This window comes from Trachemys scripta, chromosome 6 (genome assembly GCF_013100865.1).
Source record: "Trachemys scripta elegans isolate TJP31775 chromosome 6, CAS_Tse_1.0, whole genome shotgun sequence".
NCBI lineage: Eukaryota > Metazoa > Chordata > Testudines > Emydidae > Trachemys > Trachemys scripta.
Genome location: NC_048303.1, coordinates 41765904 through 41779054, shown reverse-complemented (window position 1 = coordinate 41779054; position 13151 = coordinate 41765904). Strand labels below are relative to the sequence as shown.

General features: G+C 42.2%; 1 protein-coding gene across 7 annotated transcripts in view; it reads right to left on the bottom strand.

The window, feature by feature from the left end:
* Positions 1-13151, bottom strand: part of LHFPL2 (LHFPL tetraspan subfamily member 2) — a 203305-nt gene that overhangs the window by 29731 nt on the left and 160423 nt on the right. For all 7 annotated transcript variants that reach the window (XM_034773522.1, XM_034773526.1, XM_034773524.1 and 4 more), the window contains one exon: positions 7818-8579. In XM_034773522.1, the coding sequence (XP_034629413.1) occupies positions 7818-8247 (430 nt within the window). In that variant the 5' untranslated portion in view covers positions 8248-8579. The remainder of the gene's footprint in view (positions 1-7817; positions 8580-13151) is intronic.

Here is a 13151-nt window from a genome sequence, read left to right as displayed (position 1 = left end):
ACTGGGTTTGGTTACCTTACTGCACCCACTTAACTGAATTGCTGCTTCTGTTTCAACACACTGCATCTTTTTCTCCACCCCGTTTGCCTAGCATCTGCTTCCATTAGTCCACAAGTAGCAAGAATCCAGGCAAATCCATGCCATATCTTACCTCCCTGCTCCCTAGCATGTCCCTATTTCCCCCAGCAGAGTCTGCCTGCTTATTTTCCACCTCCACTTACAACTTCTGATCACTCTAGGCTACCCAGCGCTATAATTCCAAAATGCTCCTTCCCTTAGATTCTCTCTAGCAGCTCCCATCATGCATTTCACAGCTACTCAGCAAGTTCTAATAGCCCCACTCCATTACAAGACCCTATTTCCTCCAGTTTACCTCCCAACCCCAGAGGAAAGTCCAGTACATTTCCACTCCCTCTGTTTATCCTCCTGTCTCAGCAGCAAGTTCTGACTGACCCCCTGCTTCCTTCCTTCTCAACTTTCTCAGCAATTCCCAATTCCCATCCTGTATCCCAGTAGTTCTCAATCACACCTCTCTGCCACACCACAATTCCCAGAGAACTAGCCATTTCTACTACTCCCCTGCACACATCCAGTCCTGACTACATCTGGATTCCACCATTCACTACATGCAATTCCAGATCCATCCTTAGCTCCCAGCCACAAACAGTTCACATCTCACACACACAAATGCATGAAGTTCAGCTTGCCTTCCTCTTCCCCTGGGAACAATCTCCCAAATGGGAACGAGGGCAGAAGTTGTAGGGCTTAAGTCCCACTTCAAGTCAGTCACGCAAACATGCTCACACAAACTCCTCCAGCACTGTGGGGTTTTAGTTGCTCATGCAAGTCGTGGGTGGGTTTGCCACATTAAAGAGTGCTAAAAAATGACAGGCTATGCCTCGAAAAATAACAGGGTGGGGAAATTTTTTGAAGAGTGCCTACATTTAGGTGCCTATAAAATTTCTGTCCATGTAAATGGAGAAATAATTAAGCTCTTTGTTACAGGAAATGCCAATGTTAATTATCCATAAGGCATCATACACATTTATGGCACTGTATAAACAATAAAAATAGCTTGGATATCAAAGATAAAAGAGGGTACTTTGGTGCCCATAAACTGTTCAGTGTGGACTGAGGTGGTTAGGGGAGTGTCACAGCATTTTATGCATTCATACGAAATATTGATTGTCCATGGCCAGATTATTTTAGGTTTCAGTATAATAAATTGCATTAACAGCTTATCTCAGTAGACTTCTAATCTGTTTAATTCTGAACTTTGATCTCCTCTCTTTATTCTGACTGCACCTTCCTTTCTCCTTCCCAACCCATTTTCTGTCATCAGCACATTTCATCAATTGGCTGCACATTTATTCCTCCAAATCACTGATCTGTCATGAGAATGTAATAGTGACCCTTGTTGCACTCCCCTAACAACCTCAAGTCCATGCTGAACTCTGTGTGTGTGTGTGTGTGTGTGTGTGTGTGTGTGTGTGTGTGTGTGTGTGACACACAATATGAATTTAGTATGTCTGGCACTAAAATTCAAGCACATTTAGTACTTAAGTTTTTTTTAAATGTTTACTATATTTTATGTAATAAGCCAGTTTAACAAGAATTTAAATTAACTTCAATATTTATATTATATTAAATATATTGAAAGAGGGAACATATTTAAGTCTGAAACTTTCCTGAGGCAACAAGGAGAGATGCTAAAAGATTGTCTCTTTCTCTATAGGAGATACATAAAACAAAAATAAATTCTGTCTATAAGCTTTCAACAAAAACCAACATATTACATCACCTCACTAAGAGTTATTCTAGCACTATCATTTTCGGCAGCAGTGATTATGCTGTTATGCACAGCTGGATTCAAATGTAGGTTAGAGAGTTTGCTTGCTCTTAATTGCCTGTCACTAGGTTACAGGATTTTCTTGTTCTATAGTTTAAAAGCTGAGTAACATGTTGGATTTGGCAGATGTACACCTGCATTCTTGAAGTCCACAGCAGCAATTTCTGAGACATAATTTGTATAGCTACAACGAACAACTAGTTTACATCCTGACTACATCAGCTAAAAACAGCCATGCTTTGGAAAAAATGGAGCCTGGACAGACGCTTGCTAAGGAAACTGGAACTGATATAGCAAAGCTTGTGGGTGGAGGGCACCCAACTGTGCTGTCATAACATATTAAAATGGATGATAGAGAGCTGCTACTAAAATAATCAGAAATGGGATTATTGTACCAAGATGCAGACAATTGAAAAAACAGAGTTTTTCCTCTTAAGAGAAATCCAGAGAGGCACAAATTCACCCTAAATCACTGTTATTAACAAAAGATTAGATCAGAAGTTCCCAAACTGTGCTCCGGAGAGCCCTTAAATCAGGGGTCTCAAACTGAAATGACGACGAGGGCCACATGAGAACTAGTACATTGGCCCAAGGGCCGCATTACTGACACCTCCCCCCGTGCCGCCCTCGGCCCCGCCCCGACTCAACCCCTTCCATGAGGCCCTGCCCATTCCCTGCCCCCATTCCAACCCCTTCCCCAAAATCCCCACCCCTCCCTTCCCCCAGGGGGTACAAGAGGGGTGTGGCAGGGGCTCAGGGCGGTGGGGGGAGCTGTGCGGGGTGGAGCAGGGGGTTCAGGGCAGGGGATCAGAGTGCAAGGTGCAGCATGGGGCTCAGGGCAGGCAGACAGGCAGGGAGCCTGCCCTGCCCCTGCTGCGCGTCAGGCCTGAGCCACTCTAGGTAAACGCGGGGGGCTGGGGGCGCGAGGAGCTCGCGGGCCGAGGAAAATAACCCCCTGGGCCGCGTGTTTGAGACTCCTGCCTTAAATCATGGTCTGTGGCGGGAATAGGAGAAGCACCATGGAGAAATGTGACTGCTGGAGAAGAGGATAGGATTAGAGGGAGGGAACACTGAAGGGAACAAAGGGGATGGAGCATGGTGGGGACTTGTGATGGGGGAGTGGGATCCTGGAAAGTGCTTCTGGTGGGAGGAGGCCAGGTCACCTGATGGACAATTGTTTGAAGCAAACTGAGATTCAGTTGGGGGGGAATGGATTTGATTCCACGTGTGCACTGAATATCACTGGGGAAAACTGATGTTCATTGTGGAGGGGAAATTAATCCTCTGGGAGTGGAGATTTTTTTTTTATTTGTTCTGGGGTAAGGGAAACTGTGAGGAGGGTGAGGAACTGATGGTAAACTGCAAACCTGATAACGGCTTGGTAAGTGGAGAACTGTGATCACTACTACTGACAGGCTGAGAATTTGCACATCCTCTTATATTTATGTTACCCCATCTGCCCCTTGCCACCCGGGCCTGCTTGTTTAGTTCAGCACCTGTTATGTCTTGTCTTCTAGATGCTAAGCTTTTTGAGGCAGGGACTATCATTTATTATATGTTTGTATAATGCCAAACACAATGGGAGTCTCCACCTGATTGTGGGCCTTAGCTGCTAATGCAATGTAAATGTTAAATAATATGTTGTGGAATTGGCTTTGAATGTAATGGTGTGGAGAACAGATTTTGAAGAATGGGGGTCCCAGTTTGGCAGCAGGGGAGGAGGACAAGAAAAGGTAGTCCCCAAGATGGCTCCCTAAAAAAATACAGTCCACACTATGAAAGGGTTTTAGGACCTGTGGGCTACATCATCCATTTAATAGGCCTGGCTGGTAATATATTCTTGTTTCAGCAAAGAAAGGCAGTTATAATTCAAATGGAAGTAACAAATTAAACTGCCTTTCCAATATATTAAGAAACATCATTTTATTTATTTGTAAAGCTCTGTCAGAGTGACATTGTGCTGTTCCCTGTACGGAAACAGACTTGGCCTGCTGATGTCTCAGAGTTCAGATAATGTCAAGTTATTCACGCTGCTAATCTGGTCCCATTGTTCTGACATGTGGATAGGGTGTCACTGAAGGTCTCTAAGTCCCAGCCCACACATTCATAAACCAGTCTGAAATCACTAGAGCAGATGCCTGTTCAGCCAAATTCATATAAATGTAGGACAGTATCTGCCTAGCATTCAGACTCAGTGCTGCCTATCTATTTAGAGCATAAAGTTCACTTTTTTTTTTTTTAATACCTATAAGGTTGATTTTAAAAAAAGTTTATAATGACCAATCTCATAATGGAACTAAATTATACCAGAGATAGAAGTCTGATGTCACTGTAGGAAGCTCTGCTTTTTTAAACAATTTACAGTGTCAATCAGGACACAAGAATAAGGAGTAAACATGAATGCCAGGATTGGAAGGTGATTTATTAATACAATCTACTTAGATTGTAAACTTTTTCAGCAGGGATTAGGTTTTCTTTAAGGGTGTATACACTGCTTAACACACTGGGGTCCTGATTGGGGCCTCTAAGCACTACCATAATACAAATAAATAAACGACGATAATATGCACATATGACTCATGGACTGTTGAAAATTAACTACCTACATCTTGATAGTGACTATGACAATCTACCTGGAATTATTTGCTTATCAATTAATATATGCATTTTAGAACAGTGCATCATTTGCCCCTAGCATTCCAAGTGATTCAGTTGCCTTAAAAATAGATTGCATGCTTCACAAAGACATTCAAATGAATGCTTGTCCAGTCTCCTAGATGCTAGGCGATAATTATTTATCTAATGATATGGTTCCACTCTTTGGAGCAGATGACAGATTCGTTTCTTGATGGCATGATATGTTTACAAAATTAAGACTGCCAGTTAATATTTCTGCACTTCCACAATAAAAGGAATTAGTCTTAAAAGTGAGTGCTGAAAGACTTACTCCACTACAAAGGAATTCCAAAATTTTGAAAGGGCCTTTTTAAAGAAGCAGATTTTTTCTATTAAGCTTTATACTTCTGATTGTCTACAACAAACAAAAACTCTCTGTAAACTAGATATGTGTGTGGCTCCCACTGACCTAAACAGGAGCTCCAGACATGTGTCCAAGGGCAGAAGTTGAACCAATGCCATAACAGAAGAGATGCATTTTTGTAATCTACAATTTCACCTCAGACAACTCCCAGGTCACAACCTAAGATGTTAGACAGAAATGATACATCCGGTGTCCATTATTGTTTTTTTTCATGATGAATTCCAGGAATAAATTAACTTGCAGAATGTTTTAATTACATTAAGTCCTTGTAGCAAAGATATAGAGATTTTAAATGTGATTACGTCTGCTAGATCCTCAGTTCCTGTAAATGCTTGTGCTGTGGTTGGAACCTGAAGTAAGAGCATCACATCTTTGAAGACAAGATGTACTACATAACTGCAAATTTCTCTCTCTCTCTCTCTCTCTCTCTCTCTCTCACACACACACACACACACACACACACACAGAGAAAAGCAAAGCTACTTCATGAACGTTATTCCCCCTGCTTCTTTACAGAATCACATTTGAAAGATCAGAAAACTTAAGACAAGGAGTCAGGACCATGCATGGCTGTCCTTTACAAGCTTTGATAGCTGCAGTATTACTCTAGATGTGGGAATACTGTTAAAATTCTGTTACTTAAAGTTCAACCATGCTCACAGCTGTCCTTCTTGAACCATTTGGTTAAATATTTTCCAAAATCAGGAATTGAGAAAATTAAACCTCACAGCTGCGACAAGTCATCAGCAAAACATTTTCAGCCATCCAGATACAGCAATACTATCGGCACAAAGCAGCAATGCATTTAGTAAAATTAATCTTGAGAGAACAAATCACTAGTCACAAGATGGCTGGCTGCAAATAATTATATGGGCCTTTACCATAGCAACAGTTTAAATAATGTGACCTTTCAATTACCCTGGTTCATGCTATGTGGATTTATCTACACTATAAGAAGGAAGTGCTTCCATTCATAGCACTTTTCAAAAAGAGGGACTGACATCTTCCCTAACACATGCTTTACCCATCAGATAACTCAATTCTTGAAACCATAGTTCTTCCTAAAGGCATAGCTGGTTCAATTATAAAACATACAATTATTTTTCTCATATTCCCTTTTCAGAGGCAAGTAGAACTGGTCTCCAGTCCAGAACAGTCTTTCAAGATTCAGGAATCTGCCTCCTACTAGTTTTGAAATTAGAATCTTTACAAATATTCACCTCATTTTAAAACGAAGGGAATATCAGCCCAGCAAAATTACAGTTGACCTGCTAATTTCTGAAATAAGTGGCAATTAAAAAAGGTAAAAAGCTAAAACGTACAACGAGATGCTACAGCTCTGACATTCAGACCTGTATATTTTTTGCATTTGTGATGGTGAATTTCCAAAACGGAGTGGTCAGACCAAAGAGGTGCCGTTTTCATTGTAAAAAAATCCCTTTGCTAGTTGTATGCCACCATCTAAACAGGTGAATTGAGAGCCAATTTAGGGCTCTATTGTGCCTTGAGGGCACAGCCTTACACTGTGGGTAGTTTGAAGCAAGCATGATGCCTTTATTCTGGATCTCCAGGGAGTGCAGGGGAAGCTACTACAGCACCCCACTTCGAGGTGCAATGCGCGCTGCACTTGTACTCAGACAGCTCTGCTGGCTGCTGCCAGGCCTGACCTTCTCCTCACCCCATTTTGGGGAGTCATGAGTCCTAGCTATGTTTACAGCGTCTTGGAGCTCATTTGCATGCAGCCAGGGGAAGGCTCTTTACACACTCCCAACACTCCCATGTACCCTGCTACTAGGCATAAACTAGCCTGCAACTGAGCACAACATATAATTAGCTTTAGAAAGAATTAAACTTGCACTCTTGCATCTCCTCTTACCATGCAGCCAACAGGACACTGTTTGGCTACATAGGCATTTACTATATTCAGGCAAACTGGTCTGCCTAAAATGAGAATCAATTTGAAATGCCAACCTTCTTTTGAACAAAACCCTTTTCTATGGTTTGAACATATCTGGTTGAGAGCACAGCCCAGAGGGTGAAGAAAAGACTTCTGTACATATCCTATTTCCTGCTGCCACCCTGGTGACTCCCAAGTAGATCCATGAAGGTCTTTATGGTTATATCTGAAGATAGCCTCTGTCCTGAAATGATCAGAGCAGAGTGTATAATACAAAAACTTTCACATGATAGTAGTTTTTACACTCCTTATCAATGAAAGCTCCCAGAACTACTAGCTAGCATCCATTGGAAAGGGAGGAATTTAGCATTCATTTTTTGATCTCACTGCACAGAATTTTTGTTACGCTCCAGGAAATATGCAATAAAACTGAATAATATCTGACCAGATTTCTCAGGAAACTTAGAAATGACAAGTCACCAGAAGCCACTTCATTTGTTCAGTTCAAATGACCATCACTTAGGCAGTGAAAAGGTAAAATCACCTCTTCAAAAGCAACTGAACTCCCTGATGAATGAAGAAGGGTCTTATTTCCAGAAAGCACCATGGGTCAAACTGTGTTCTTGGATAAGCCCGTGCATGCAAATATAGCTCTATGCCTGGGATTTACTCTCATCACGACCCCGAAGTGAGAGAGACATGGATACAGAGAAGTGCCTTCAGAACTAATGGAAAAATCATTAAAGGAGTGAGAGGCAGACACACTATTGTTGGTGCCAGCGTTTGCTAACACCACAGGGCAAAGCTAAGGAGAGAAATCCTTGTTACTGGAACACACTTTTCAGACAGAAGACAGACTTGAACAGCAATATAGGAAACTTTGGTCTGTTCACCTTGGCACAGTGCAATCCTTAATCCACCTACATGATGATTAGCTATTCAAACAAGACAAATTCCTAAACACTGGCATATGGAAGAGTTATATATAAAATAGTTGGGGAAGTTTTCAGTTGCTGTCAAATCACACTTACCTGCAATCCCTTGTAGCAGCCCACAGACATTAAAAATACTTTTCTTCATTACACTCTGCACACACATAGTAAAGACAGACACAAATGCCACAGCACAGAGAATCATGATCCCCACAGCTAGGAAAATAGCAGTAGCCTGCCAGAACCCACTGGCAATCTCATTAAAGTTCTCTGCATAGGGCCCACAAAGTGTGTCTCGTTTGGAAACCTGCATGTGAGAGATTCTGGTGCAACGCCCATAGATGCCCAAAGTTGGATGGTAAGGCTCCTGTGAGCCTCCTGTCCTGTTGTCCATATCTTCGGAGCTCACAGGCTTGGCTTTGCCAATTAGCCAATCTGCACTCATGAAAGCTATGAGCTCTGCAAAAGCCACGACAATACTCAGGAGTGTCCACAGCATTGAGCGACAAGTTACAATGACATGACACATATTGCTGTCCAGTGCTTACGGTCAGTGCAGTTTGAGAGTCTGAAACCCAAAACAAAGGGGAAAAATTAAATAAAAAAAAGAAAAAATATCCACAAAAAATGCTGCTTCAGTTCTGCTTTTCCAGCTGTTTCACAATAGCAGGGAAGGAGGAGAAGAAGTTAGCTGCCCAAAGTTTTGCAAGCACTCCAGTCATTTGTTCTCAGTGTTTAGCTTCTCCTTTGGTTGCTGAGTACTGAAGTATGTGTTTCTGCGTTAATATTCATACTGGCACATGACGTTACAATAGTGTGGGGGAGGGCCTGAGGACTGCCCACTGCTTTTACATCACACACCTAGAGGAAAGAAAGAAGATGAAAATGTTAGCAGAGAGAGAGAGAAAAAAAAAAGCTCGACTCTACCCCCGCAGTTCCAGAGAACAATCCAATGTTTTGCAAAGATCATTCTAAATCAACATATGAAAGTTCTAACAAGGGCCTGTCAAATACAGCCTGCTGGAAACTTCCCAGCTTAGACTCAATGGAGTGATTAATCTCCTACTGCACTGCTATACTTACAGTATCTGTTTTGTCCCATCCTACTTGCAGCTGTTTGTCAAAAACTTTGTAAGCAAGGTCCCAGCAACTCCAAACATACCCAGCCACCCACAACCCACCTGTTGAAACTACTAGCTTTTGGGAGTTATCCAGTAAAATGCTCACACTTGTTTAGGTAGTTTTTCATAAGTACATTGTTAGAGTGCTGCCCTGTATTTAGTGCTGGGACTCAAACTAGCAGAATGACATTGAGTACCTCTGGGAAGGAGACAGGATACGAGCTCTTGCACATCAGGATCATATGTGACAGTTGTGCAATGAATGAACCCAATCTCATACGATTTCACTGAAACAGTTTCCTAGCTAGACTGCTGCCTAATGTTGCTGTTCCAGCTTACGTCTCAATGAAGAGCAAAACAGAAGTGAAACTGGGAATAACCCACCCACTGGAACACATCAGATCTATCGAAACATACCAAAGTTCCAAGATTTTGAAATAGTTCTGCTGAACTGATATTGCACAGTATTCTTAATCTTTGCTTAGCTTTAAGTGAGGGTAAGCGCTGCCCAGAGCCTGCACCCCGAGCCCCCTCCCATTCTCCAAACCCCTCAGTCCCAGCCCAGAGCACCCTCCTGCACCCCAAACCCCTCATCCCCAGCCCCACCCCAAAGCTCGCACCCCCAGTGAAAGCCCTCACATCCCCCTGCACCCCAACTCCCTGCCTCAGCCCAGAGCCCCCTCCCACCCGCCGAACTCCTTGGTTCCAGCCCAGAGTACCCTCCTGCACCCCAAACTCCTCATCCCCACCCCTACCTCAGAGCCTGCACCTGCAGCCCTTCCCTTCCCCTCCCCTCCCCGCCCCCCAGCCCCTCCCGCACCCTGAACTCCTCATTTCTGGCCCCACCCCAGACCCCGCACCCCCAACCGGAGGTCTCACCCCCTCCCACACCTCAACCCCCAATTTCGTGAGCATTCATGGTCCCCCATACAATTTCCATACCCAGATGTGGCCCTTGGGCCAAAAACTTTGCCCACCCCTGCTCTAACTCCTCCTCACTGCTCAATCTATCTATTCTTTCCATCTCCCTCTGCAGTCTGGGACTGCACCACAGATATGCCCTACCTCCCCTGCCTATTTGTGCTCCTTCCATGTCAGATCGCCATCTACTCTTGTAGCTTTTCTACTCTCTATATATCTGAGGTGGGATGAGTGTTGTTTTTATAGGAGTTGGGTAGACCAAATGCAGGTGGGAGGTAGTTTAGATTGGACCCTGAAGATCTTATATTGTGTAAGGTGCATCAGAAATCTCAGTCCAAATCTGAACTTTGATGGTGAAAGAGGCCATGGAAGCTAGTCTTTGGTAACTCAGTCATTTGAAATGCAGTACACTGTTACACTGCTCTATTTACAGACATCAATAGCTCATAAATTCTAGTTTGTTCATCTGAGAAAAATCTGTAGTGTTCAGCATCAGGGCTTGCATTTGGACTAAGAAGCTGTTGTGCAACTATTACAGTAAGGGCTTGTCTTCATGAGGAAGCGACTGAGAAATAAGCTAGGGTGGGGAATTAAAACACACTAATCACTCTGCACTAGCTCCTCATGTGGACACTTTTGTTCTGCATTAAGAATGCCTTTATGGGATTTATCTTAATCCTCTGGTCCGCTTAATGCCCTTAAGGTAAAGGGCACAAAGGCACTCTTATGCAGAATAAGACTGGTGTCCACCTGGGGAGCTACTGTGGAATAGCTATGGCAAACTTTTTGCTTGTGACAAGCCCTAAATCCACTTTGATAGTGTGTCCAAAAGCTATACTGAAAAAAATTAGTAGCTAATGCAAATTCCAGAATTATACCGATCTTAATACTGACAAAATAATCACCTAGAGGTGACAACTGAGATTGCTGGTATCCCCAATTTATATTCAAATTGCTTCCTTACAATTAGAAATGGAGCATAACATATGCCTTTTACCTGCCCTGAATGATGTCATATGGGAGGTGGGGGAGGGAAGATTAGCAGGAAATGCACTGAAGTTAGCTATTGAGAGATGAGAATATAGGATTTTTTGACGTGTACTTAAAAATTAAATACTAATGGCCAACTGATCTTGGAAGGAAAAAGAATCTAGAACCGAAATGAATTCCTATCTGCCATTCATTAAAAGCAGAAAGCCACTGAATATTACTACTAATACCCAATATATGAAGATTAGAGGGTGCCACAAAGAAATTCCTATTTCCTTTGCCTCAAAACTTTCAAACCACATGATGCATCAGTAAAGTGAAATGGGGCCTTTATTTAATTTGAGTCCTTTGAGACCAGTGGTGAAATCTTGGCTCTTCTGAAGTCTATGGGAAACTCCACTCACTTCAATGGGTCCAGGATTTTACCCCAAGAATTTGGATTTCTCCTCTCCCCATATAAGTGGGTATCTCACAGCACTCTGTTCTTGGTGAGCTCCTCTTCTAGATCTACAATTATAGATGTACCCAGATAACCTCATACACATACTTTGTTTCAACTGTCATTGTCATGTGATGAGACTCAAATCACTATCTCACTCAGTCCAGGCCCAGAACTCAGCCTGTTTCTCTGTTCTTCAGACTGTTGCTGACATCATTTCCTGGATGTTTTCCCAACAATTTATATTAACATAGCTAAAACTAAGCTTTGTATTTTTTCCACCCAAATCCTCTCCATTACAGCTGAAACTGCAAAAAAGGCATCTGCTCCTCTGATAATTAGGCAACTCATATACATTGCTGTATGAGGTAAATTATTAAAATGCAACTTGATAAATTTTCTTATTAAAACTTGGCAATTACAAACTTTTTCACTGTAACTACAAAGTATCATTATAACAATAGTTCAGTTCACTACCTGACTCTCAAAAGGGAGGGGAAAACAACAGAGTGAAGTTTTCAGGCAGGCTGATGTGCTTTTAACTCAAATACACCCTTTGTAATAACATATACTGAGAGATGGTATACTAGTCTGCCAAAAAAAGTATTTCTATTTTAAATAATAATTGGAATGCAGGGAAAGTCCACTGTAACAATACATTTTTTTCTGATGTCGCCTGTGCTCTTAAGTAAGAGTTTAATGGAGAAATTATCTTCTTAACATGACTGACTAATGCAATAAAAAAATGTTTACAAAAAGATAGAAGAGAACGAGGTTCACATTTACTTTACTAGGTGGAAATTTCATGTGAATGTTGGAAGGAAAAGCCATTAAAAATGTATGATTTGTCACATGTAGCACACAGATAACAGAATTTGCCTGTGATAGTAAAGTCAGAAGCAGTTTCCCAGTTTTCAAACAAACAAAAAACATAAAATACAACAGTTTGATAACGATTCTGAGGCTCAATTTTCCCAGACATGTCATGGTGTTAGCAAAAGTGTCTCCCTCATAGGTGAGATCATGGGTTTTCAGTTCTTAGGATTATTCATCAAAATTTCTGCATCTCTAAAGTAAATTAGTAATATTTCATATGTAATTTATGACAAGTTAATAAAAGCTCTCCAGAAACTATGATTTAAGAAAGCAGACTAACCTCTAAATTATTCCTTCACAATTCAAATCTTCCCCAAATAAATAATGTTCTGTTCTCCTATTAAAACAAGCATCATGGCTGTACGTGAGTACTTTTACATAAATTAATTCTTGTATAAGGGATGCCCCCAAATGGAAGCATAGCTTTCCTACATCTCCTTTAAATGAGAACAGGGGAAAAAACCCACATGTTAAAACACTGGTTTTTTTCATAAAGATGTACAGCATAATAGGGATATAGAAATTGCCATATCAGATCAGCCAGGCCACCCAGAGGGTATGGGTGGAAAAGGGGCAGTTTGCTCCTGACTCCTTGTTTGAGAAGGCCCTCAAACAGAGTGGCACTGTGACTTGGTATATGGGGTTGCAGCAACACTCAGGTCTGGCCCAGTGGCTCATCCATCACAAAGGAGGGGTGGTCAAGCCAAATCTGAGTGAGTGTCATTGCAACTGGTGCATAGGGCCACAGCGCCATTTGGGTTTTGCCTGGCTACCTGCCCCTCCATAATGAGAAGAGCCAGGCCTAGCCTCCCAGGAGCTGCAGGATGAGTGTGGGGAAGGCTCGCTTTCCAACCCCTTCCCACGCCCTGGCTTCCTCTCAGTGGTTTTTTTTTTTTTTTTTTTTTGAAGGGGGAGAAGGCTCATTTTCAGATTTTGCCCCAAGCTTTCAAAAACCGCCATTCAGCCCTGTAGATTAGACCCCTGGTCCATGTGATCCACAATCCTGTTTCTAACATTGGCCTGTTCTGGATGCTTGAGAGGAAGGTGCAAGAAACATTGCAGTAGACCAGTGGTTCCCAAACTTGT